Genomic DNA, 27,653 nt, shown 5'->3' with positions numbered 1-27,653 from the left:
TTGGATTTGAAGTGAGAGGGGAGGACCGTAGCTGGCAACACTGTGAGGATTTTATGTTGCTGGTCCTGGGCCGCAGGGTCTCGCTGTCATTCGTAAAAAGACTCAATACCTGTTATCCATCCTCGTTGTCGAAGCCTGTTTTGTTCAACTTTGGAATAATCAAATTCAGAGCGATACATAGCACCGTCTTCGTTAGCGCAGCCGGCCAAAATAGAGAAACCATGCCCGAAAGGAGGCCCTTCGTACGGCTGCCAACTGACGTTTACCCCGTCAACTACGGCTTAAGCTTGAAGCCTGACCTGATCGACTTCACTTTCGAAGGCAAGCTGGAGGCGGTGGTGGAGGTATGTTGTACCAATGCCAATGGCTGGATGCACTGATGTATTAGTCGGTGCATGGCGGGGATCTTGTTATGTAATCTAGCCAGCTAGCTAGCTAATTTGCCATGTTCGAACGGTAACGGCAAATTGCTAGCCACTAGCCGAGCTAGCTATCTCCCTGTCCCTATTTATCCGTACTGGCTAACGTAACCTAACGGTAGCTGACGGTATTAGCGAAAGTTAACGGTAGCTAACGTTAGCTGGTCTTGACAAGAGTCTTGACGGGCACTGACTGGTCGAATAAAACCCATGAATGAAAAAATAGACATTTTTGTGACTAGCTGTTGTTAAATAAGTATAATAATGTATTACATTTTAGTTATTGAGCTAATTTAAGCTCGCTAGCGCAGCAGTCTGATCTCGTCTCGTTTTCAGGCTGTAGCAGACTTGCACTCTCATGTTAGCTAGCCAGCTGTCACATCCCGTCGGCATTAGCCTGCTAACGACGTCTGGACGTCTTGCCAATGCGCTTATTATTCTCCATGGGTATATGCCACCAACGTTAACTCGTGGTAACGCCAACGCATTAACGTTATGCATACTAATATCAGCCAGTCGGGTGTTTGTTAATGATTTCTAGCGAGCAAACAAGCAAGTTACACCTGCTTGCTTGCTAACTAGCAAGCTAACTAGCTAACGTTAACTAATGTTTGCTAAATCATAGCAAGCAAATGTCTCCCCTCCCACCCTTTGCTTCCCTCACTCATTCAGTTCACCTGTTTCTACAACCGTGCTGAAAGCTGCCCTGACCATGAAACGACCAAAGTGTTGACAACATGATGGCTAACTTACATGCTAGCTTGTTATCGGAGCTGCACTACTCTTTTAAATGGACACCCCTTTTAGGATCATTGTGAGTAATGTTAGTAATGGACACTGCACCGTTTGCTAGTTACTTTTGCCCTTAGTGAATCAGTTGGATTAGCTACATCGCATACAACAAACAGACCAGCTATCGTAACTAGCGTGCTTGCAGTGTGTTAACTGCTCCGTTGTGCAGACACAAGCACCTGTCACTCCTGACATGGAGCATTTTGATTTGATGTTCAGGTCAACAGAAAGTCCTTTGAGGCGTTGCACAGTTGTCTCTGTAAGCCATGCCTTAATTATGTTTTCTGTTTAGGTTTGTTAGAAAATTCAGTACAATTCAAGATAACGTTAAAATGTAATATTTAGTTCTTAATAACTAGGCTGATGCAATTTGAGTTCAATCTCTTTTGCCTTTGGTTTGACTAAAGCAGTCTGTAAATGTGTTGTCCAAGATACAGGACAGTTTCAACTGCACTGATGTCTAGATAATGGATCCACCATTATTGGGCTCTTGGGACCTGTAGTCAGCACCACTCACTTAATTTTGTTTGGAAAACCTAGTCTAAAAATAGTACTTCTAACAGACATTCAAATACGGAAAAGTAAACCCAGGTGTTAATCCATTCTGTCTTCAGGGTCATTCCTTCAAGAAGTAATGTTGACTGTTTGCAGTTGGTGATTGCAGATCAGCAAGTGTTAGTGGTCCACTGCTCCTGACATTTTTTTGGAGGTGTGTGTTTGCTAAGAAGTAAAAATGCTCTGCCAAGGTGAAATATCGGTTTAATCAGACCCTGTTGACCTGCGGTTTACACAAAGCCTGGGAAGCACACAATGGCCCAGAAGAAACCCAAGCACGGTGGCACGATGCCATTAGCCCAGTGTGTTCTATAATTACTGCCTCGCTGCCTCCGTTTCAACCTCCAAGCCCTCTGCACAAGTGTCTAAAGAGCAGCGGTGTCCAACCAACGACGCCACAAACCGTGAATATCACTATTACTGCCCCCTTGGAAAGCTGCAGGACATCCAAGTGTGCCACTGTGTTTCGCCCTCAATAAGTTGGGCAGTCAGATGCACTGCTGTCACATCGCAATGAAGTCACTCTTTCTTTCTTTCTTTCTTTCTCTCTCTCTTTCTTTTTCCATATCCCATTTTTTTCATAGCCAGACTGATTATCTCTATATCTGTAGCCAGTTTTGCCCTCTAGCCTCTGTAGGTTTAGCCTTACAGTAAGTTGTTTGATCCCTATCTCAGCTATCCAACTCAGGTTCAGATTGGATTTACACTCAACGGTGGATTAGTTAAAAGAAAAAAACCCAAAACAAAACAAGGGCTTCTTTGCATACAAATCATCATATCCAGGTGATACTCCAGAAGGCCCTATACTTTACCAAACATAATCTTTTCTGGATGGATTGGGATTGGGAACAGCGGGTCAAAGTATAAGTTGTGTTGTGTTTTTTTTGTCCATATTTACAGGTTACACAGGCCACAAATCAGATTGTGATGAACTGTGCTGACATCGACATCATCACAGCCTCCTTTGTACCAGAGGGAGGAGAAGGTGAGGGTGAGATGTAGTTTTTTTTTTCTCTTTTCTTTTTTTTTTTAAAATGAAATTGCCATTGATGGGCATGTCATTTACATTTTAGCTGTCTCATCCGATCTTTGCTCATCGTGTTTTTGGATCACACCTGCTTTAAAGTTGAAAACAGCATAATACTCCAAAGAGAACAGTGTATGTTCTGGGATCAGCGTATCTTTTTTTTTCCTTTTTAGAAATTAATGCTACAGGATTCAACTATCAAAATGAAGATGAGAAAGTCACTCTGTCATTCCCTAGCGCTCTTCAGAAAGGTAAAAGGAGACTTCACGTGGCTCCGCTGTTGGTTGTCCCGTTTTGTAACAATGGCATATCGTTTGTTGCTGTTGAACAATAACAAATTCCCCTTTGGTCATGGCTGAATGAATTACGGAATGCTATTTGTGTTTGCGTCCTTTCCAGGATCCGGCACGTTGAAGATAGACTTTGTGGGGGAGCTGAACGACAAAATGAAAGGATTCTATAGAAGTAAATATGCAACTCCTGCTGGAGAAGTCCGCTACGCTGCTGTCACACAGTTCGAGGTAACTGGACGGGTTACAACACACACTCTTAGTCACAGGCAAATGATTTCTTTAGGAAAGTGAGTGGATTGCTTAACCCCATAATGGCCTGTGTTGCAACATAACCACGGGAGTGTGGGAAGGTCATGTGACTCATGTTGATGTCCCAGAATTGTCCTAAAGGTTAGGCAATACCTCATAACATTCCTTTTATGCATATGTTTTGAAAATACTACTATGTTTGGGTGTTTACATGTGTTGTTGGGAAAACGCAGTCAAAACTAGGTCAGTCTAGTCAGGAAACTTTCACTGGAGGAGGTCCATCAGAAACTGAACCCCTGACTCCTCCAGGATGTAAGCCTACTGTGAACATATGCAGGTTTTCTTTGAAAAGAGGGCATGGGTCTCACATGGTGTCCTCCTCTCTCCCCCCTCCAGGCCACGGACGCTCGTAGAGCCTTTCCCTGTTGGGATGAGCCAGCTATCAAAGCCACCTTTGACATCACTCTGATCGTTCCCAAGGACCGAGTAGCCTTGTCAAATATGGTACGTGTCACACGTTCACTCCTCCCTCCGAGAAACTCCAGACCTCCAGACAGCTTGAGTCACATTTTGCTGCCGAGTTGTTGTTGTTTTTTCTTTGCTAACGTAGCTTACATAACATAACACAGACTTGTTGGGTCATTGCATATTGTACCTCCGGCTAACGTATGTCTGTTGGAGATCCAAAAGCAACTACATGTAAAATGCTTTTTATAATGAGGTCACTCATTGTGTTCATAAAAAAACCCCACAAACCTCTGCTTAAAAAACCTATGTGTTTCATACGCTGTCTTCATCAACCTTAGCTGAAGGCGTTTGCAGCAAAATTTCATTACAACACATTATCTGGCTTAGGTTGATTCTTCCAAACAACAGAATCGGACCCTCCAGGGTACATAATTCATTTAGGCAGCGATGATAAAGCTAAAATTGGCCTTTTTAGGTGACAGACTAATCAAATTTGCATTTCAGGTCTAAATATGAATGACATGAATGCAGACTGTCAGCTTTTGATTATGTATATTTTCATGTCCAATCACGGTAACAGTGTCTGTTGCTGCAGCCAAATCAGTTAAGTATATGGATCTATTGGGGCATATTAAGTTGAAATAAATATAGTCATATCAAGTTTGTGATTGATTATAAACTTTTACTGCTGTGACTGATTATTGTGTGTTCAGACAACTCCAGAAATCATTTGCCAGTAGTCCTTTCATTTTCCATGACCATAGAAATAACCAGCACACCCAGGCTCACGAGTTAGAGCACTCTGTCAGCCAAAACCTCCACTGACTTCTCACTACTGTACCTCAAGCTATAAGAGGGGTCACACTTGTTTTCCTAGGTAATTTCACAGTTGAACATTATTGGAATAATATCCAGAGGTATTATGATGTTGTGATAGGAGGGATTAGGTTTTGTCATAGCTGCACTTCCCCCAGGACTTGGACCTGCAGTCAGCCAGAGGTTTTCCATGCTGCAGCTGAGGATACTCCAGTCGACGGTCAATGAAGTCAAACTTCATTGCCCGAAATAGAAACACAGTCAAACGTCGCTGCATACAAATTTGTGTATAATCACTGCAGCTTCATATTGTTTGTGTATTTAAAATTCCACGCCAGAGGGGGGCCATGAAGATTATAGAGGTAACCATAACTTAGGAAAACCAGAAATAGCAGTGAAGTAGCAAGAGCGACAAAGGCAGCTGAGGGAATATGAGGATTTAGAAGCCGTTTGATCAGTCATAAAGTTGCAGATATTCACTAACAAGATTTCCAACAAGCGAGTTGACTGAGAGATACTAGTACAGAGATAGAAAGAAAGGAAATGAACTGGTAAAGGAAATAGAGACACTTTTCCACAAGGCAACACAACCAATCGCGATGATTCTAGACAAATTACAGATGATAACTCAGTGAGAGCTGGTGTACGAAGAATTCAACTAGTTTGGCCAGCAAGCCTTTACACACTGCAGTCTGAAGCCAAAGCAGCGCTTGTCCTTTTGTTTGTACAAACCTGCCGAAATTTGTTTCCGCAGCAAGTATACCATGGCCTTTAAAGTCCTTAGACAATGCAAGACAAGGCTGCATTTAGCCCGGCTGTGCGTGTTTATACACACAGGCCATTCAGTCGACACTTTCATTCAAAGGAGGAATAGAGTCTCTAATCCTGGCAGTGTTTGTGTCATTCTCTACTCACTGAGTCATGCAGGACTAATATCAGAAGCAGCAGCAACTATCCCTCAAAGAGCTTTTCTCCTTAGCTCTCATTTTTTAACCCAGTATTTTCTATTATACACGATCATCCTAGGCACACACAATATTTGTAAGGGGAGGGAGCTGACAGTCTGTGCTCTTGACCCATGATCTGCAACAAAAAAGGCTTATTTTAGCTTGATGTTCCATTACTTGTAATTACAGCTACAGTTCTTCTTCACTTCTGTTGGTAGTATTCTGCTTCCATATGATGTCTCCATATTGAGCCAGTTAACTGTATTTCTGAGGCCATATATAACTTGTCCCCATGTCCCCATCCCAGAATGTCATCGATCGAAAGCCATATCCAGAAGATGAAAGCCGTGTGGAAGTGAAGTTTGCCACCACGCCCATCATGTCCACATACCTTGTAGCTTTTGTCATCGGTGAATATGACTTTGTGGAGAGCCAATCGTCAGACGGTGTGACGGTACGCGTCTACACACCCATTGGCAAGGCAGAACAAGGGAAATTTGCACTGGAGGTGAGCATGTAGTTCGAAACCCTTTTATTTTGTGTCCAGGGCAGGAAGCTCGCTTTTTAGCCCGTCGGCCACAGCAGTCCGTTCACTAGATGTTTTCACCTTTTTACCAGCTAAAGTGGTTTTTAGAATATAAAAGAACCTCCAAACAACCAGCGAGGCCGGTGGAGTAGACTAACTTACTGAAACAGCCAAATTTCCACCCTCAGTTTCTATACTGGTGTCTCCATTACGCCTGTTGTGTAGGCTTTGTCCTGGCTCTTTGACAAATGATAGACCACAAACTAGCAGACTATTCAGGGTTTTTAGAAATACTTTTTGTATTGTGTTCTAGTATAAAACTAACAAGTAGATGTAACTGTCATTAAGTTGTTGTTTTTTTCCCCCCTCCCCCTGACTTTTGCAGGTTGCGACAAAGACCTTACCTTTCTACAAAGACTACTTCAGTGTTCCTTATCCATTGCCTAAAATTGATCTCATAGCTATCGCTGATTTTGCTGCTGGTTAGTATTCGTCAATGACACTCTTTGTAACTTCTGACATTGCATAGAAAATGTTTACAGTGGAGCTCTAACATGCGTGGTGCTCCTTCCCGTCTAGGTGCCATGGAAAACTGGGGCCTTGTTACCTACAGGTACATTTTAGTTGTTTAAAAACATGTAAATAAAGTGGAAACACACGTACAATGCTGCTGTCATGGAACACCAGCGGTCCTGGTGTTAACCTCGTCTTTCCGTCACTCCCCAGGGAGACGGCGCTGCTAATCGACCCGAAGAACTCCTGCTCGTCCTCCAGGCAGTGGGTGGCGCTGGTGGTCGGACACGAACTGGCCCACCAGTGGTTTGGAAACCTGGTCACCATGGTAACCAGCCACAACCCCCCCTCCGCCATTTGTCACAGAAAATGGCAGACCTACACAGAACAACTTTTTGAGAATCTTTGAAAATGATGATAGTAATTGTAGTAGTAATAATTAAAATAAACTTCTAAAGTACTAATCAAAAAGCAGAGTTTCTAAAGCGCCCGACAAAAAGGCATAAAAACACGGGAAAATATAAGATGGATAAAATACTCATAGACACGGAAATGCCTCCATTCTTTGATCTGTCGTTTTCATTTGGCATTAGATGAGCGTGGTGTAGACTGAAACCATTCATTCTGTTTCTTTGGATGTAGAAAAGTGGTAACCTGCTTCACAAATTTCCTGAGGTGGTGTTGCATTTCACTTTATGCTAAATAAAGACTTGATATCCAGATTGGTATACATACATTTTGGGGGGAAAACCATTCAATATCTCCAAAATAGAGAGGATCTAGTCCCTAAAAGTGTTATCATTTTGTCAACAACTTAAGCTACCTGCTGCCCTTTAGAAAGTACCGTACTTTGTTTAATGTTGTTCCATCAATAAATCAGTAAGAGTAGGTCTCAATATTTTCTAATGCAGAATACCTCATTTTGTAAGAAAACTCATAAAAAGGACTTGCTCTGTGTGTGTGTGTGTCTACAGGAGTGGTGGACCCATCTGTGGCTTAATGAGGGCTTTGCCTCCTGGATCGAGTATCTGTGTGTGGATCACTGCTTCCCAGAGTACGACATCTGGACCCAGTTTGTCTCTGCCGACTACACCCGCGCCCTGGACCTGGACGCACTGGACAACAGCCATCCCATCGAGGTGGGTTCAGCAGGGAGTCCGCCGAGATTCGCTTTGCAAAACAGAAGCTGTGTTCTCATGTTGGTTAGTTGTGGCAACACGCAACAAAGGCGTTTACGATCACACAGACGGCAAACATGTTCTCTCCATTACGCCCGTTGTTTGTTTGTAATGATTTGACAGGCAGCATAATGCAGAGTTCCGACATGGAATTTCTGGAATTCATTGAATTTTGAGAGGTGTATTTGAAACGGAGGAAGACAGGAAATTTGATGAATTCCCTGGGGAAGTGTAGCCCAGTGAGCTAGATGTCCCATCCAGCTGTAGCTGGAAGGTGACGGTCCAGAGACCTGAGACGGTGCTGAACATTGTGCTCTAATCGGAATGTGATCATCCTTTACGCATTAAAGGATAATCCTGGTTATTTTCCTAGGTTTTGCCATCATGCTGATTGATTCTGATCAAAATGTCGTCAATTACTTCACTGTAGCACTGTGTACCTCTCAGTTTGCAGGGAGCGCTGCTCTCTAATACAACTCAAAACAGTCCAACCCAGAAGCAAAACATGTCTTTTTAAACACAGTAACACTCACACTGCAGTCAGACCTGCCTACATTCAATTTTCCAATTGTCAGTTCCCTTGAAACTTGAGTATATTGTGATATTAGATATGATATTTTAGCTAAGGTAAGCTAGTTTCAAGTACTCTGATGCCACGTTCACGTCATGTTGGATTCCCTGCAAATACGAACTGGGAAAAACCGTTTACATCAACCTCCTAGTGGTAATTACAAGTAGGATAAGTGGGGGATTTTCTGCAAGCTTTGATATCTATTTACACAAATAGAATCAACCATACTTGTGAAAAACGAGCAATATCTGCCACAGTTCGTTTATGGTTGATTGTAAATTCATAAATACAAATGATGGCTTATGGTTGTTTTGAAGATGTACGACACACCAAACCACCGAGGAGAGAAGAGCAACTCTGAGCAAAATATGAGTGTGTTTTACAATTCTGGTCTGGACTTTGGTCGAGAGAGCACTGATTTATGTTGAGTAAATTAAAGCGCATGTCATTCGGCCAGTGAGAATCAAACCCCTAACCCTTGCCCTACCCATTGAACTGTACAGGAACAGTTGCTCCTTGCTTCCATAAAAGTTATTATCGGCAGCATTGGGTATCATTAACTTGCTTTTGTAGTTATCAGAGCCTAAATGCCAGTGGGTTGGCACTTGTTTTTGGTTGTGATGCTCTGTCTGTTCCCTCGTCTGACTATTCCCTCGTTCTGTGCTGCAGGTGAACGTGGGCCATCCATCAGAGGTCGACGAAATCTTTGACGCCATCTCCTACAGCAAAGGAGCGTCTGTGATCCGCATGCTGCACAACTACATAGGAGACGAGGTGGGGGGGGGGCTGACTGACACACAGCTGCACCAAGTGTGCTAGTAGTTCCATATTGTTTCTCTATTGTGTTTACTTTGGTTTGTTTTTCCTGTTTCTCTGTAGGATTTTAGGAAAGGAATGAACGCCTATCTTTTGAAGTTCCAACATAAAAATGCTTCGACCGGTAAGTTTTCTTCAAGACTTTTTTTCAAGACTAAACAGCTGTGTCAGATTTGATTTGCTTGACTCTGACCCGCGGCCCTCTTCCCCAGAGGACCTATGGGACTGTCTGGAACAGGCCAGTGGAAAACCCATCGCTGCGGTGATGGGCTCTTGGACCAAGCAGATGGGCTTCCCTATTATTGTAGTGGACCAGGAACAGGTGAGCTCAGCCTCGCCTTCACCGGACACAACTTGACGTTTCATCAGTTGACCTCACCGAATTAGCTGCTTTAAACAAATGTCAAGCGTTTTGTTCATTGGTGTAACTGTCTGTGGTTAGAACTACTCAGAGGCCACAGTGGCTGTTTGATTTTGAAATTCACCAGATCCTGAGTATATTAGCTGCCAAATTGATTATTTGAATCTCTGAAAAACTGTTAACCTTCCAAAGTGTCTGGCAGAGCAGACAAATTTATATTCTGCAGCCAAACTTTACCAGTATTTGGCTGGTGGCTGGTGTTAATTTTCTCCCCTGCTTGTAGTATACAAGTGTGGCATCTCACACACTGACAATTATGATGTTATTTATAGCAAGGAGATGACCGCATCCTCAAGATATCTCAGAAGAAATTCTGTGCCAGCGGACCACATAATGGTGAGTGAATAGTAGTAGTGTTTTCAAATAAGTCCTTGAGTTTGTTTGAAGCTGCTTGGAGAACTAGTTACTGTCAGTTAAAGTTAAAGAAAATTATACTAAATTGACTTTGGAAAACTCTCCAAACGTACTTGGTCTGTCAATAAAGGCCTGAAACCAAGTGTGTTTGGAGAGTTTTACTTGAACTCTGGAGCATTTCCTCCTTTAGGTGGGTTTGTTTGGCCAGGTGAGAACAATACATTCAGACTCTGGTCGCACCAAATAATCACACAGAGATGTTTGAAAATGTGAGTCACAGTCCTAGAAGAGAACTGCGGTGCGGTTCGTTAGGAGTGAGAAAATATTCCCCACCAACTGCAGGAAATGACGGCTTATGGGTTTAAGGAGACAGATATTGAGATCTGATAACCAGCAGTTTCTCATGCTTGGAAAGTCTAGCATAACAAAATGAACTGAGGGCAAACCACAGTCTGGAGTCTGGACTGATGCTCATGTTCAGCTATTTTTTTCATTCATGTGTTCATAACTGGTAAGAACACCAGAGAAAAGAAATTACAGCAAAGAGCGCAGACAAGTCGGTCATGCTTAGCTAACGTTACAGGCAATGGAATCAGATTTATTTGAAATATCTGGCTGTGCTGTCTTCTCATTGGCTCCTTCACTTGTCTGTGGGACAGGTGAGGACTGCCCCAGCTGGATGGTCCCTATCAGTATCTGTACCAGCGAGGACCCCACCTGCACCAAGCTCAAGGTTCTGCTGGACAGACCCGAAACCACCATCACCCTCAACAACATCAATCCAGACCAGTGGGTGAAGGTGAGGCCGGGCCGCAGCTCTCCCAACAGCAGAGAATATTCCTGTTTAATGTAGAAGTGTGTTGGAGTAATTTCCACAGAGAGAGGGGTTTAAGATGTAGAAAACAAAACTGAGTGAGCGCCCTTTGATCTTGATATAAGTTTCCACAGAGCAACACTTCTGTTTCAGTTGGTTTTGTTAATGGGGGATGTAGAAGGGATATCCATGTGATCAATTTATACATAATTCTCGATTTTATTTTTTTATTTTTACATATTATTTTTGCAATATTCAATTTGAAAACATTTTGACGCTGGAATTAAAAGATTCCAAATATTATGACACATTATGACAAATATTCTTGTTCTCGTAATGTGGCTCTACAGGTCTTTCTTTACATGTGGCTGAGGTTAGATCATTAGGTAATTTATGTGGGGAAAATATGTATATTAAGAAGGTTATAATTTTTGCTAGGATATTTTTAAACTACTCTGAATGCAGATAAAATGTTATAAAGTCAGGATAGTAAGCACATTTCCAACTCAGCTTAACCCTGGAAGTGGTAGTGAGAGTGACTGTGGATTGAGCTGAACTGATGATCATAAAAGATGGCAACCTCAGTCTGACTCAGTCAGCTTCTTCACTAAATGCAAAACATTTATGGGCAAAGAAAGTTCAGTGACTCGAGTTCCTGATTATCAGCTTGGAGGAAGAGCAGGAGAGGAAGTGGTCTTCACCGCCCGCCTCCTGTCCCTCCAGTTTAACATCACAAGGGACGGTTATATCAGACCCTGTGTTCTGGGGAATGCAAGAGTGAGAATTTGGGTTTTGACACATTCAGCAAGAACAGGAATAGATTTGTGCAACCCCTCATGGGCATAACTTGCAAATTTGCACTGCTCATGTGTTGTCCTTCAAATTACAAATCCCCCAGCGTCTACTGGTCTCTGAAGAACGTGGTTTTGAGCTGTTCTTCAGGATTTCAGTTTTATTTGGACATGCAAGTCCCATTTATTTATAATGTGAGATTACTGTTTTCCTGTTTCTTTGCGCTCCTAAATACATCCCTAGTCTTTGGACTAAATAGTTTGTTTTGCAGCCTTTTTTCCAATTATTTGGAATTATCCCCTCAACAGAAGCCCCTCCCCCTTTTCTATCTTACATGATCAATCTGGGGTCACGGGAATATTAGTTGCATGTATTGCCAGGGTACTAAGGTTCTGACAACTATTGGATGCTTATGCTGACGATCTAGGAATTGAAGCTTTTTTTTTTTATATATATATATATATATATATAATTTATTTCACAGGGACCTTGCCCAACACAGTAGTTGTGTCAGAGTTAGCTAGATAGCTAATTTACATCTGTGGTCCCTGGGCAGGGAAACATTAAAACAATACAGTTAACAAACTGATCAACAATACATCACATAGGACTTCATACAAAATATACCTAATATACAATCCTTGTAGAAGAACAGTTGATTCCATACAAAGTTTAAGGTCAGCGATCACAAGATTGGTTTGTCTTGAGCCTTGTTTTAAGTGTTGCTTTTAAAATACTAAAGCTTGTGCATTGGACTGATGTCTGAGTCCCATTTACTTGCTGCCAATGCTACTATTGCACTCACTATACGTCACTCTAAATAAGACCGTCAGCTAAATAATTAATAAGTGTGTGTATGACTGACTGGGACCAGCTGAGGCAAACACTCATGACAAAGACAGCTGAGGTTGAAACACTGTTGAATAAACCCTGAGCATCAGGATGCTGCTGGTGCTCTCACTGTAAGTCACTCTGGATAAGAGCGCCGGCTTAATGCCTAAATTGTAAAATGTACTCCTAAGAGGTAGAAATGGTAAAACAGCCTTTTTCCTACAGTCTGACCCAGTTGTGTCCCTGCTGTCTGCTGTCCACAGATCAACCCCGGCACTGTGGGCTTCTATCGTATCCAGTACAGCTCCTGCATGCTGGAGAGTCTGCTGCCGGGCATCAGAGACCTCACCCTGCAGCCTGTGGACCGGCTCGGCCTGCAGAACGACCTTTTCTCCCTGGTGAGACTGACACACACACACACACACACACACACACACAGTCTGCTGTAATGTTGGCCTCCACAGCCTATTGTTTGACTATCGCTTTTCAAACTAGAAAATGTGCTCAGCAGAGCACAGACCTCCGCTATGTCTGACAACACACCGCAAGGAAGTTATGCACCTTTTGGTGATATGCCACGCCCACCACCACGCCCCCTTTTGGCCAATCGACATGAAAAGTTAATCAGTTCTTCCTAGGCCCACAACCAACCGTCACACCAAGTTTTGGGTATGAAGGTTGCCAAACTTTTTGAGATATCCTGCTAACAGACGGACGGAGAAACACACAGACGCGGGTGAAAACGTTACCTCCTTGGCAGAAGTAATAATCTGCCACTGTTATACTTAGAGCTTCAGTAGGAAACTTCACACATTGCTGGCACCAAATGACAGAGAGGTTTGGGGGTTCGCTTTTCTCTGTTGCAGCCCCAATTTGTGATTTTAGACTGATAAGACGGGTATATTTTTGCATAAAGAGCAGCTTTAAGAGGTTATTCCTGTACTTCTTTTGGTATCAATTTTGAATCAAAATGTGCTAAATAGGGCTGAAGGATATTGACAAAAAATCGAATTGTGATTATTTGACAGAGTATTACAATTGTGATTTAAACTGCGATTCATATCATTAAGTTTTTCTTGTCATAAATTTCTGTCTGATGAAAGGTTTTCACCAATACTGTACCTGATTCATGGACCAAAGATTACCTGCAGCTCTAAAACACCTTGTTCAGAAATCCATTTTGGATGCTCCCCTCTCTATTAAGTAATTAATTGCAGCGTCTGTGATTTGGAAATTGCAGTTCATATTGCGATTTTGATTTCGAAGGGCTGGCATGAGTGACTTCTCCCCAGTTGTTTTTTTGGTGGCCAAAAGAGCAAGGAACAGATAAGTTTTATGAGGCGTTTACTGTCGAAGCATCGATGAGGAAGTAAACTGTTGAAGCTTCCTCTTCTAGTTTGTGTATACTCAACTGTAACCAAACGCTGAGCCTTAAATGTGAACCTCTAACATGACTCGGTCCTCAGTTACATGTTTGCACAGATGAACCACAGATGAACCACAGATGAACCACAGTGACTGACTGTCGTTCATCGTCCCGTTTCCTCCACCACTTCAGCTGCTGTTCTGACTCGGCATGTAGACGGGTTTCATTAATCGTGTCGCGCTGTCATGCTTTGCTCTTGCGTCTTTCACAATCCTTTTGTCAGGAAGAATGGATGGGAATTTTCCAGAACTTTCTACGCAGTTAAATCTGATAGTAAGCTATGACAAATAGCAGAGGATCAGAAGGCATCACACCATGAGTCTTCCTTTCCTGTAATCCTGGTGTTTTAAAGCGGAACTTTGTCTCACCACATTAAAACGCAGCTTTGTTATGATTTCCGTTGCATGGAGGTTGACTGATGGGTGCAGGGAGCACAGGTCTCCTTTCTGCTATTCCAGATTCAGTCGCTCTGAAAAGTTTTGACCATTGAAAGGAATTTAAAGTTGAGCTAACTAGTTGGAAATGCCACATTGTTTTTTCTCTATTCATACGGCACCAACAGGCGTCCTCTGCTTGAAAATTGCTCTCACTGCTTGAAAAATATCAAACCAATACCAATCCATTCATCGTGATAAAAGTGACCAATTCAGGGTCTTTTTAAAACTGCAGGTACGAAAGATGACACTGGGAATAGATAGAAAACAAATCTGTTGTGGAACTGAAAATACCCCCACGCCTCACTGCTACAATAACACTGTGCCTTGTACTTTCTTACCTCTGGTCAGCACTCAACCTCAGCCTGTTTTGTTTTTACAAGGTTTTCAATATGAGGCCTTAAAGATGGTCATTTAAGCCACAATGAAATGAAAAAATATTTTTTCACCTCGTTAGCTAGTTGTCCATATCATAAAATCAGCCTATTTAACAGCAAATTTTAATTTTCTTGTACTTTTATAGCAAAATGCCATTATTTTTACCTATGTTAGTTAGTTGTTACTTCATGGTGCACCAGTAGGCCTACATAAAAATTCCAGCCAATGAAACCATCACAGAACTTCCCCTCCGTCTCTCCCATCATGTAAAACTTGCAACTTCATACTTTCAAAGTGACAAAATAGCAACAGCATAGGCAGTGCATTTTTGGGCGTTCAAACAAAAACCCTGTTTCCTTTTCCTAAGACACTGTGGTTATATCCCCATGGCTGGAATTTATTCATTCTGAAGAATCCAGAATTTGTGACGGCTCAAGATTATGTGCGAGGTGTTGTTGAACTTTTGAAGATAACCCTCTCTGTGTTATGCCCCGCCCCAACATCCTGTTTCAGCCGGAAATACGTTGAATTACTGTCAAATGTGACTCTAAAGTGTTACACAGCTCACCGCAGCGCAGGGAGACTCCATTTAGCTGTTGAGTTTTGGATGCAGTCTCATGTCCGCTCCTCTCCTCTCCTCCTCCCCTCCGTCCCTCTGTCTGTCCGTCCTCCTCAGTCTCGCGCAGGCATGATCAGCACGGTGGAGGTGCTGAAGCTGATGGAGGCGTTCGTCAACGAGCCCAACTACACGGTGTGGAGCGACCTCAGCTGCAACCTGGGAGTGCTGTCGTCGCTCCTCTCCCACACCGACTTCCACGAGGACATCCAGGAGTTCATCCGGGACCTCTTCACCCCCATCGGCCTCAAGCTGGGCTGGGACAGCAAGCAGGGGGAAGGTGAGGAGGGGCTGGAGGAGGAGGATGAGCTGTCATGTTTACATCAGTGGTAGTTAGCGAGCCTTATTTACTGCAAGAAGTTTCCTAGCTTCTTTATTTTTCATTTAACTGAAACGGTCAGGAGTTGTCATACTGCTTTCATGTGAAGCACACCGGTTCATTTATCTAGCTAGCTATCAGTTTTCTTAGTTTGAAATCATTAGTATTATTTGTTTGTTTGTTTGTTTGTTTATCTGTCTATTTATTTTAATTATTTTGTTGTAATATTGCTGTTTGTTAGTTTATGTATTTATTTGGAAGCCTACAAAGTGGCATAGAAACAACAACGCAAGAAAGATTACTAGCTAGCTCCCCGTTTACCCTGAAATTTAGCATAGCAACCAAATCCATTTTCACAATGTTTTTTCTTACAATCATCATAAGGTTTGTTCTTTCATCATGTCAGGTCATGTGAATATAGCTGATTATAAGAATAGGATTATGGAAGTTGAGTGAAAAGTTGCAGCTAAGATGTTAAAGATAAAATGTCACAATAATGGAACTTTTCTTTCCCTCTTATTAATCCGATACTGCTCAATAAAGAACAGACATGATCTGTAGAAAATGATTTTTCCCACACGGTGAAGAAGTTTAATAGTTCCCAGGTAAACAGGAGTGAGGTGTTTCACTCCTGACTGACCTGACCTTGCCTGCTGAAGGCCGCGGCGCTGCGGGAGGGAAAGAGGATAACCTGGTTGTGGTTGTGCTGTGGTCGCAGGTCATCTGGACGCCCTGCTGAGGGGGCTGGTTCTGGGCAAGCTGGGGAAGGCGGGACACAAACCCACACTGGAGGAGGCAAGGCGGAGATTCAAGGACCATGTGGAAGGCAAGCAGGTCCTGTCTGCAGACCTCAGGAGCCCAGTAAGTCCATGCACACTAACACACTGTACACACATACAGTCAACATACTGTAACCATGTACCAACAGCTCCTTTACAAAACGCCATGTTCATCTTTATCTGAAGCTGATGATTCAGTGTCTCAGGCTGCGTTCACACTGCAGGCCTTCATGCTCGATTACAAATTGCTGCTCATATCTGACTTTTATTTTTTTTAAAATTTGGAATAACTGTTCATATCTGTTCTAGGATGTAACCCATATCCGATACCAATATGAACCAACAGCGATGTTGAAAAGACAGAGTGGCAGAGTAACAATAAAAATAGACGTCACATCCATCTTCACATCCAACACATTTTACTGACAGTATTTGCCTTCCAGTTCTGCATTGAGGCGTCTCCCCAAATACAGATCAAGTCGGCTATTTGGCTTTCTCTCCGTTGTTGTTTCTCGTTGTCCTCCATGCCAACACCGGCTCAGCCAAGCTGAGAACTTTTGTGAACAGCAAAAAGCTGCATTTCCAGTTCTGATCTGGACCACATGGATATGGATCCAGGGGCATGCGACATACAGTACATTACACTTGTATTTGAACGTTAAAATCAAAATTTGTCAGCACTGCTATGACAACAAGTAAATCTCCTATCATTCACCTGAGCCTGTTGTCATCATCACTGATTAGAAAACATCAGATCTGCTGTTCTACTGTTTTGCTATTTATCATTTTGTAAGAGTTGGTGTCACATTTTTTCAAGTGATACATATTTGGTTTTGGAACAAAATTCCTCAAAAGGTGAAGCTTGTCTGCACAATGACAAAACATACAAGTGAAATGTTTAAAAAAAATGGTAAAAGATAGAAGAGATGCAATTACTTATGCTTTTTTTTTAGTATTACTTATACTTAGGCTTTTAAAACTATCTCACCTCAAAACAAAATTAATAGACATTAATAGAGATTGTGTTTAATACAGCATAGGGATCATGTTTTGCAGTATCAATGTGTGTGTGCTTGTGTTTCTCCCAGGTGTATTTAACAGTGCTGAAGCATGGAGACAGCGGCACATTGGACACGATGCTGAAGGTAAAGCCGCCAGTCTGATCAGGAAGCTGCGGTGGATGTTTGTCATTTCAGCCCTTGACATTTTCAAGACGTTTTATCACAATTTCCCTAACAAGATTGGCATTAATTCAAGTGGCTTTGATTGAACTCTAACGTCATAACACTGAAGGAACTGATCATTTGTCACAAGATTAGATTTATTCTGTCAGAAGATTTGATTTTTTATGAATGTCACCTGAGTATCCAGATATTGATCTTTCGCTTCCTCACTTTCGCTCTTTTTCTCGTTCTTATTCTCTTCATTCTCTCATCCTCATCATCTCTCTCCCTGTGTGTGTGTGTGTGTGTGTGTGTGTGTGTGTGTGTGTGTGTGTGTGTGTGTGTGTGTGTGTGTGTGTGTGTGTGTGTGTGTGTGTGTGTGTGTGTGTGTGTGTGTGTGTGTGTGTGTGTGTGTGTGTGTGTGTGTCTCAGCTCCACAAGCAGGCAGACATGCAGGAGGAGAGGAATCGTATAGAGAGAGTGCTGGGAGCGATCTCTGCCCCCGACCTCATCCAGAAAGTCCTCAACTTCGCCCTGTCGGTACGCACGACCCTGTCCTCCCTCTGAAGTCCTCAAAGTGATGATCTGCAACTTTTTCATCGAAATAAATAACTTGTTTTGCTACTCTCTATCACCAATTGATATAACACAACATCTTAGACAATAGATTCAGCCTATAGCCAGTTCATGAAAGCTTTGCTGCTCTAAACGCCCGGTGTCTGGTAGGTCTTTCCTGGCGTACAGGAAGTGATGCGAGGCAAGGTGTTGCTGGCTCTTGTGGATATCGAATGTGTGCTTGTGGTAATTGTCAGTGCCTCTTTAAAAAATGAGCCAGGTCGATCTGCCTTACTTGATAATCACCAACAAACGTTACAAACTGCACAAAATCGATTCAACATTTTCAATCCATGGAAACTTTCACGTGGAAAGAAAAGTTATTTTGCTCATCGCGCTGTAATTCAAAGTTTTTTTTTCCAGGCACAATCAACTGTCCCAGGTCAACATCTAACTGGATATATTTTGTCATCTAATCATTTGTCTTGCCCCTCCCCCCCCCTCACAGGAAGAGGTTCGTCCCCAGGACACGGTGTCAGTAATCGGGGGCGTGGCAGGAAGCAGTAAACACGGCCGGAAAGCCGCCTGGAAGTTCGTCAAGGACAACTGGGAGGAGCTTCACAACCGCTACCAGGGCGGCTTCCTCATATCACGGCTCATCAAGGTGAAACTCCGCCCACCGCCAGCACAAATGTGTTCATGCAGCTCCTGCTCACTGTATATTGGATATGAGGTCCTGCTGTACCATGTTTCAGTGTGTGCTGTTACTACGCTGCCCATCAAATGTTTGGGGACACCCAGCTTTTGAAAATGTTTAATAAATCAGCATGTTTTCTTTGTTGGTTTGCAATAACTTAACCCCATTAAAGACTAACTAGGTTTAGTTTGAGATAAAAAATCATACATGCAAATATTTGTGAAGATAAAACTAAAACAATTAAGCTATATGTTCATTAACAGCTGTAACTGCTGCTCACACTTTCTTCATGCCAACAGTCAGAGACGCTCTGCCATGAAAAACCTTCTCTGTGAATAAATAGATCCAAAGTATTAGTAAATGGCTATTTTATGTTAACAAAAGCATTGTAGGCATTTTTATCCTTACTTCACTGAAAAATACTTTGAAAATGTAGAAAAGGCAAGGTGTCCCCAAACTTGTGATGGGCAGTGTGTGTTGTTTGTCCCTTCAGCATCTATAGAAACGGCTTGTTCAGCATTATTATCATTTGCCGTTTGAAGCCAACAGGCACAGCTTGCAGGTAGCGGTACTTTCAGTGAGAAATGTAAACAATGCTACCAAGCTGCTTTGGGACAAAGACAAATGCCCATACAGGCGGGAGTTTTTTGTTTTTCATCTATTCAACTGGTGTTTCTGTTGTCCGCCTGTCTTTTCAGCTCTCTGTTGATGGATTTGCTGTCGACAAAATGGCTGCTGAAGTGAAGGTGAGAGCACGTCATAGAACTTTGACAAAGGAAATATTGATCATCACTGACTTTCTGCAGTTTCGTTAGTTGTATTTAAAGGGGTTCATTCCAAAACGCTATGTAATGTAGCTTTAGGTTCTCTCTTAATAGTTAATGGTATGCAATTGTCTGTGCAAAGGTCTTAAAATGGTTAATGTTTTTCCAAAGTGAGTTTTGCTTTCATGTCAGTAATAATCTGACATGAAAGAAAAATCTAAAAATCTGTTCAGATGGTGGACATCTCAGTTTGGGACAAAATTCTATTTGGAACAGTAGCTATTTTTCAGAGTTTCAGTATTTTACCTTCAGGAAGGTAACAGCAACATCATAACAGTGTCAGGCCAGGTCGTTCTTTGAAGTCTTCTACTACCAGTGAGTCCGTTTTTTGTTTTTTTTAAAAGGTAGATGTGTCATTCTGAAGGAGGCTGTGTGTTGTTTCCCCTCCTCAGAGTTTCTTTGAGAGCCACCACGCCCCGGCGGCTGAGCGCACGGTGCAGCAGTGCTGTGAGAACATCCTCCTCAACGCCGCCTGGCTGAAGCGCGACGCCGACGACATCCACCAGTATCTACTGCAGCGCAAAGCGCCCCCCGTCTGAGACGCCGCCCTCACCGCCTCCTCCGGCCCCCCGAACCCCCAACCCCCCAACCCCACGCCCCTCCCTCCAGCGCGGACCTCCCAGCATCATAGCTGCCTCGGCCCCCCCTCACCGCAGACCGGAGCGGGAGTCCAGAGCGTACTTAAAAGCAGGCTTCATTTCTCTAAAGAAACTTTAATAAAACAAGATGACAAAGCCAAGAAATTAAAGAAGCGTTGGAAACATGAAGGGACTCTTCTACATAACAAAGCAAATCCATTTCAGTCAGACAAGGAATGTAGTTACCCCCATTCTGTCCACTAGCAGCTGACGCTACGTCAGCTCCTGCACAAACACTATGACCTGCGAGATCACTAAACCCTGTGACCGCACTCTGTCCCACACTCCCCTCCGCAGACAACCGCACCCACTCGCGCAAAAAACCTCTGCGTCGTAGTTGAGAAAACTGTGAATCCCCCCTTCTCCCCCTCCCCCCCCTCCTCCTCCTCTTCTTCTTGCTAGCACTCATTTTGAATGCATGAAGTATGATATCCTGTGTTGCTGTTTTGTTTACTTTTGTTTGTTTTCTGTACAAACAAATTATTTTGTTTTATTTGTTTTTCTCGCTCGCTGTTTGTGTTCAACCCCCCCTTCCTCCCTCTCTCTCTCTCTCTCTCTCTCTCTCTCTCTCTCTCTCTCTGTCTCTCTCTCTCTGTCTTTGTTTCTCTCTCTCTGTCTTTGTTTCTCTCTCTCTTATGCTCTGTCTCTCTTTCTCTTTTGCTCTCTCTGTTTCTCTCTCTCTCTCTCTCTCTCTCTTGGCCGTTGTGATTGGGTGAAAGCAGAAGGCACCTGGGCAGAATGGGGTTAATATTAAGTGTGTGTTGTTCTCTCGGTGGTAGTTTTCCAAACTCGCGGCAACGGCACTGACCCTCCATTGCTAATAAACGGTTAGGACGAGGCGAGCAGCGCTAGCATGGTACTACATTGTATACTGTATAATGCAGGCATTCTTGCGGACGATGTTCCACGAAAAATCTAAATAGCAATGTTTCATGGTTACCTGTCTCCACCCCCACCCCCCCCCAATACCCCCTCCCTCCCCAGTCAGACGATCACATCAAGACTCCATGACAGTCCCCCCCCCCCCCCCTCCCCTCCCCTCCCCTCCCAGCTCTGTTCAGAGTCACAGACAGGATGTATAGTATGACAGCAAACAACAACAACATGCATATTTAAAACCATTTCTTTATCTGCCACTCTTAATGAAAAGAAAACATTGGCGTAAACGACGTGTTTTTATAAGACATCAAATGCAGTGATTTATTTAAATGTTGAGATAATCTTGTATTCTGGAAAAAAAAACACAAAAAACAAAGTGACTACAACACTACTTAACTTTTCGGGGCCTTTTCGTTTTGAAGTAACATCAGGAAACGCCTCTCTTTAGGGTCCGGGCGTGAGAGTGGCACGCAGGCCCAGGCTGAACTGTTTTTTTTTCGACGTGACAGCGTTGCTTTCCTCTGCTATTGAACTTGGAAGCCTTAAATTGGTCAACTGGTTTGCAATAATTATTACACTGAAGTGGTGATAGTGAGTTCCACGCAACGTAAATTGTATCTAATGTGACAGATTTACGCAGACTTGTTGAACGAGTATATCTATATAGAATTTACAATTTGATGTGGTTTTGAAAACATACCGACCAAAATCATCCAACTTGTTGTCGAGACTCTTTCCCCTGGAACATTTGTTGTGCTTTTTTTGTTTAAAAATACAGTTGGTGTTCATTAAAGTGAAAAAAGACTATAAAAACAAACAATGTGAAATTAGTACAGTTGATTTTTATGAGTGAGGTGTGAGTGTGCATGCCTGGAAACAGATCTGATTTGTAATTTAACAATTCTTAATCCAGTTTACTACATTTTTGTATGATCATAACTGGCGAGAAGATGATCATAATGGATTACAAATGGTTCTAGCAAAACTGCAATAGAGATGAACGCTGTATATATATAACAATTGAAGTATACCTAATGAGAATAAAGAAAATGGCTATGAATCAATGTAGATGATTATGGAGAGAGAATTAAAAAAAGTCTACACATTTTGGTTTCACAAGGTGTCTGTAGAAACTGAGCGGTGTTGTTTTCAGGCAGGGCTGAATGCTTTGTGGAAGTTTCAAACAGAACACACATTTTTCTTTTCTGAAACTGAATTTAGTCCAGCGTGTCGAATGCCCTCGTGGTTCTGTGATAACTTTCACTATGAGACGTTCCCCAGTTGCATCACTACAGTTTTGCTGACTAATGCTGTTTAGTCATTCCTATTCCTTCCTTCAATGCTCCTCCCCCCCACACTAGTTAGTTGCAGTTCTTAACACCCACTACTACACAATGAGGGGTGTGGATGGGACCTGCTTGGATACTCTGTCTCATGTCAATGCATGTTGGTAAAGCATTGCTACAGTCAGCTACCTTCCTTCATATTATTTTCACTCCAAGTTAACTCCCTCAACTCAATTTAATCCACTGAGAATTGACTAAAACCTCTACAGAATGACTCCAGTTAGGGTTTGTCACGTTAGGTTGCATTAGGTCTATTTTTTTTTAGCTGTACTCATTCACAACTTTTACAGGGTGTCAGCAGAAATATAAAAAATTATTCAATCTGAACTCAAGGCATTAAAATGTCTTTAACACAATCAAATCGGACATGGTGAAACTGGTCAATCTGTCATGAAAAGGTGCTAAAAAGTCATTTTATACAGCAGTTAGTTCCGACCGAGTGCGGATGTACAATCCGCACTGGGACGTTTTACTTTATGTATCACTCCGCTTTACCGGTGTTCTAAACCCTTAAAGTGCTGTTGAGTGTGGTTAGTCATTTCCCTCCAATAGGTGGCGGTAATCTGAGTTTCTCTGTTCTGGGGATTCAAGGAAGAGGAAGTGAAGAAGTGAACTTTGTTTCCAGCAGGTTGCTCTGAAGAAGATGCTGGTTAGGAAATGACAGCTGTGTAAGTAATGCGAGTATTAAACAGTCAATAAGTCGTTAGTTTACGCCGCTTAGTAATTGCTTTGTGTTAATTCTCAGCAGTTTAAAGTTATTTTGAGACGTTGCTGGCTGCAACTCAGGAACAAACGCCAGCTAATGTTATCCTGACCAAGCTAGCAGTAACGTTAGCAATGTGATATGTGTGTGGTATGTACCTAGCTAAGGCTAACGCCAGGCTACACTTCATGTCGACAAGGCACACTAGATGGTTAACCAAGCAAATGTTTTGTGGAAAACTTTGTCTTTTTCACCGAGTCAGACTGTCGGTCGGTAGGTTTCAGGCTTTACTAACGGATGACGCGTTAGCAAGTTAGCATTAGTTATCATGACCCTTTATGTGCAGTTAGGACCTGTCTGTTTAATATTGTTGTATTTTGTTGTTAATCGTATGAAATCAATATTAGTAGGTCAGATTTGTTTTAAAAGTCAAAACAATGCTGAATATTAACTGGAGTATCGGTTGGAGTCGGCATGCTCCGGCTCACGGCAGATTATAAACGTTTTTTTCCCCTTCTTGGCTAAGGTCAGACTCACTGGATTGGAATCAAACCAACGAATTTATTTTTAGAGCCGTTGAGCGGCTTGTAGTCAACGATACCGTTTAGTTTAGTTTCAGCTTTCACTGTAGTATCACTACCTTGACAGATGTGCTCAGGTCAAGACAGACACCCAGCCACCTGCCAAATACTAGTAAATTCAGGTTGTGGCTGGTAAACATGCCTACTGTACAAGCCACTGGCAGGAAACCAAGTGTCTTCTCTATTCTTAACAAAGCAGGTTGACTTGTAGAATAATAGAAGGTGATCTTGATTTTTGGCTCAGATCAGTCTGCGAGTCATTCGGGGTGTTCAGATTGAATCTGTAAACTCCTCACACCACCAGATAATCATCGGTCCAGACTAAGCCTCTGATGGGGATTAATTTTCCCAACAGTTCTTTAATGTGTCCACAGCCTTAATTTTCTGCTCTGTTTGGGTGTCTTCTCATTGTAGCTGAGCTGCTCTGCCAATGCATTTCATTGGGTATGTTTCCTGTTTTCAGGCTGTCTGGTGTCGTCCAGTCGGTGGCTGACTGACGGACGCCTTCACCATGATGCTGTGCTGCAGCTCCCTGATCGTAGCTCTCCTCCTGTCCCAGGCGAGAGGCTTCCTGCACCCCTTGGAAGAAGACAGCGTCCCCGAAGAGTGGGTGTTGCTCCATGTGGTTCAGGGCCACATCGGGGCCGGCAACTACAGTTACCTGCGCCTCAACCACGACGGAAAAATCATCCTGCACATGCGCAGCCTGAAGGGAGACGCGGATCTGTACGTGTCCGATAAAACCCTGCGGCCCAGCTTCGACACCTACAAGCTGCAGTCGGCGACCTGCGGCCAGGACGTGGTGGTGGTGCCCGGGGACTTCGTGAGGCCCGTGGGGATCGGTATTTACGGCCACCCGTCTTACCAGGAGAGCGAGTTCGAAATGCGGGTGTTTTACGATCAGGCGGCTCCTCAGGACCCGTTTGATAAGGGCTCGTACTCTTCAGAGGACGGACAAGGGCAGCAGAAGTTCCCTCCGGCCGCAGAGCAGGACTTTCAAGAAGAGGAGTCTATCTTCTGGACTATTCTGATTGGGCTTTTGAAGATTATAGTTGAAATTTTGTTCTGAAAATACTAGTGTCTTTGCTGCCATGATAGAAGGAAAAGCTAGTGCTTTTGCAGTACAGGAAGCCCTGATGGCATTGTCTTTCTCTGTAGGTGAGAAAATGTTGCATCAAACTCTGGAAAATTCAGGCAGTTTAATATTTCCTTGCTTTATGAGCAAACATACATACCTCACAGAACATGACTTAAGACCTTTTCACAATCATTATGTTCCATGAGTAAATTGGGCATATGCAGGATCCACCAAACGGCACAATAAAATGTTAACTTTTATAACTGTTTTGCTTGATATTCTTACAATCATCTTCCACCAAAATACACCATGCGGGGCAACGGCAAACAGTTGAAATTGTGCTGAAATAAGAACTTCTTGGTGGATCACAAGTAGCCGAATTCACCAGTGGATCCTGACAATTCAGAAAATGTCTTGCGTCATGTTTTACAGAGTTTGTATGTTTGATGATGAGCAAGTGAACATCAAACTGTCAGATTTAGCAGTGTAGTTTGACTCGACATCCTCTCCCATAGAAAGGGAGAATGAACTGTATCGGAGGGCAGAGCACAGGCTCACATTTAGTCCTGGCTGAAATATGGCCGCTGTGATTTGCGGGCTTTGAACTGAAATGAACCAATGGGCAAGAGGCGGACATACGAGAGGAATATTTTTGGAGTCTTAACTTATTTTCATAAATCTTTGATTAATGAAGACAAATTTTGCATCAAAACGGACGTTGACGTTTTGGCCGAGGCTCACCTCTGCCTGTGAAGTGATTGAATGAAACCACTTGTCTTAATTTTGCATATCGACATCCAATAGGCCGTGCGTCTGGTTTAAATCTAAGGTCAAAACTTAGCAATACAACTGTCTCTGAGTAGTCACGGTTAGCCATTTGGAGTCATACACAGGGTTCCTGTGGGCCTGGAAATTTTTTGAAAGTTTGTGGGGAAAGGGCTGGAAAGTTTGGGGAAATTAATGGGCTGCCTTGAAAGTACTTGAACTACTTTTTTTTAAATTAAAATATAACACCCAAATTCATCAATCTGCCTCAGCTCTCTATCCTAGGATCAACTCTTCACATCTTGATGAAAACCCTGTGATTGATATTAGTGTTGATACAGCAGCAGTTTTAAAATGAAGGATTTCACCAGGATTTCTTGACTTGACAAGATCCTGAGTAAAAAAAAACGAGGCCTCTATGGCGTCTAATTTTTACCAAAGTCACATCTGCCAAAATTAAATCCTTGAATTTCACTAAACATGAACTTTAAAGTCATTGAAAAGGAATTGAATTTGATGTCCACGTGAGTGTGGGAACCCTGGATTTTTCAAGATTCTTTAATTTACCATTTTCATCTGCTGCACCAAGTTGTTTGCTCAACACCTGATCGGTATAGACTCCAAGTGGGAACTAACAATTTGTAATGGCAGCGCTACTACCCTGTTACGTCAATACTGTGATGCAGTGTGATCACTCGTGCTCACGCTTGCCTGTTGGACAAGCTCTCGATTTTTAACACCACTTCCTGGGTTGGAGTTGAGTTGTGAGAAACATTTCACCGTACCACTGAGCAGAAATGTTCAACAGTGCCTTTTGATCAGTCTTCTCCAGGGTGAACAGCCATGCAATTTTCATGTTTCCAGAGACGTTTGAATAAGGTTTCTAAATAAAGAAATTGTTTTTGCATACGGTTATATTCTTCTGTCTCATAAGTCTCTTGTTTCAAATTTTGTTAACGGGAACAGCTGGAAGCTATTGAGGTTAGAGAAGCCAGCTTTTTACCAGAAGGTTGTAGGTTTGAATCCCTGGACAAGCTGGGAAAATGTAGGCTGGGAGTGGGAAAAGCTCTCCGCTCCCTCAGCAACCACCGCTGAAATGCCCTTGAGCAAAACACCCAGCCCCCATCTGCTGCAGTGGAGCTGCTCTAACAGTAGGAGACTGGTTGTACTGGGCAGCTCCCAGTGTGAATGTGTGGAAGTGTATGAATGTGAAGCAGGGTGTTGCTGCTCAGTTTCCCAGGCTAAATAATGGTTAAAACTTTATTGGGATGTGTTCTGCTTTTTTCAGGAATTCAAAGAACAGCAGTTGATTCGATGGTCAGTAGTACTGGTAAAACAGAAGCAGTGACAGTGTCTGTCATTCACACATACATGCAGAGGTTGAAGACTTATTCGCAATAGCGTAAGGCAGTGGAAGCAACAGTTGCAACAGTTGCTTTATTAAATAGACTAAAAACCATAGTCATCAGACTCTTGCAAGTAGAAGCTCCAGAATCTGGAATAGCTGCTTAAAGACATCTGCCTGGCAGGCTCTGTTTATTCACTGAAGGCCACCATGGACGCACATGAATGCACCACTGTGGTGCCTTCAGGTTCTATCGGAAATATTGCCATTAGCATTGGAGCACACACTAACGAACCAACGAAGTGGTAAATAACATTCATCATGTGTGAATTTTCCATATTTTTTTTTATATTTGTAGGTTTTGTATTACACCCGAGTTGCCGAGACGCGTTTAGGGGATTCTTGTCAACAATTGATGGTAAAAGTGCTGTATTTCATTGTTATATGTTAGTGTTTGTCATTCTGTGAAAATGCTACTATAAATTACTATTCTTGTATTTTTCTATTTTCAGTCTATGCTTAAACTCTTAGTTATCACACATTTTTGGTTTAAATAAATTAAAACATCAATTACACGAGGCACATTTTCTCCTTTCAGTCTGCCACAGGAGCTCCGTATCAATTAGCTCAGTGCCGCTTAGTTTCTGAAATAAAACGACACCCATCCAAGAACTATTGCCACTTTTTTAAAATTAGAAGCACTTCAATACATCAACAAGTCGTATTTACAACTTTCGAAGTTGGA

At 42.7% G+C, this 27,653-nt stretch overlaps 2 protein-coding genes across 3 annotated transcripts; both read left to right on the top strand.

Annotated features, from left to right (window-relative positions):
• Positions 1 to 7: 7 nt before the first annotated feature.
• On the top strand, positions 8 to 21,466 carry npepps (aminopeptidase puromycin sensitive). 2 transcript variants are annotated; one of them, XM_071901135.2, is made up of 23 exons: positions 8 to 344; positions 2,667 to 2,751; positions 2,967 to 3,044; positions 3,193 to 3,314; positions 3,732 to 3,839; positions 5,874 to 6,074; positions 6,478 to 6,574; positions 6,672 to 6,705; positions 6,819 to 6,933; positions 7,580 to 7,744; positions 9,024 to 9,128; positions 9,234 to 9,294; positions 9,383 to 9,492; positions 9,864 to 9,927; positions 10,605 to 10,744; positions 12,646 to 12,780; positions 15,297 to 15,516; positions 16,274 to 16,416; positions 17,423 to 17,479; positions 17,930 to 18,037; positions 18,561 to 18,716; positions 19,448 to 19,495; positions 19,966 to 21,466. In XM_071901135.2, the coding sequence occupies exons 1-23, from the start codon at positions 54 to 56 to the stop codon at positions 20,110 to 20,112; spliced, it is 2,790 nt and encodes a 929-aa protein (XP_071757236.1). In that variant the 5' UTR covers positions 8 to 53; the 3' UTR covers positions 20,113 to 21,466. The 2 variants fall into 2 exon arrangements, with proteins under 2 accessions (XP_071757236.1, XP_071757235.1); XM_071901134.2 differs by having other exon boundaries at positions 2,667 to 2,757.
• A 1,593-nt stretch (positions 21,467 to 23,059) lies between these two features.
• On the top strand, positions 23,060 to 26,470 carry c3h6orf120 (chromosome 3 C6orf120 homolog). The gene is made up of 2 exons (XM_071901150.2): positions 23,060 to 23,104; positions 24,184 to 26,470. The coding sequence occupies exon 2, from the start codon at positions 24,232 to 24,234 to the stop codon at positions 24,787 to 24,789; it is 558 nt and encodes a 185-aa protein (XP_071757251.1). The 5' UTR covers positions 23,060 to 23,104; positions 24,184 to 24,231; the 3' UTR covers positions 24,790 to 26,470.
• Positions 26,471 to 27,653: the final 1,183 nt, after the last annotated feature.

The sequence above is a fragment of the Centroberyx gerrardi genome, chromosome 3, assembly GCF_048128805.1.
Source record: "Centroberyx gerrardi isolate f3 chromosome 3, fCenGer3.hap1.cur.20231027, whole genome shotgun sequence".
Taxonomy (NCBI): domain Eukaryota; kingdom Metazoa; phylum Chordata; class Actinopteri; order Beryciformes; family Berycidae; genus Centroberyx; species Centroberyx gerrardi.
Note: the sequence above shows the minus strand (reverse complement) of the source record. Positions and strands in the feature narration are given on the sequence as shown.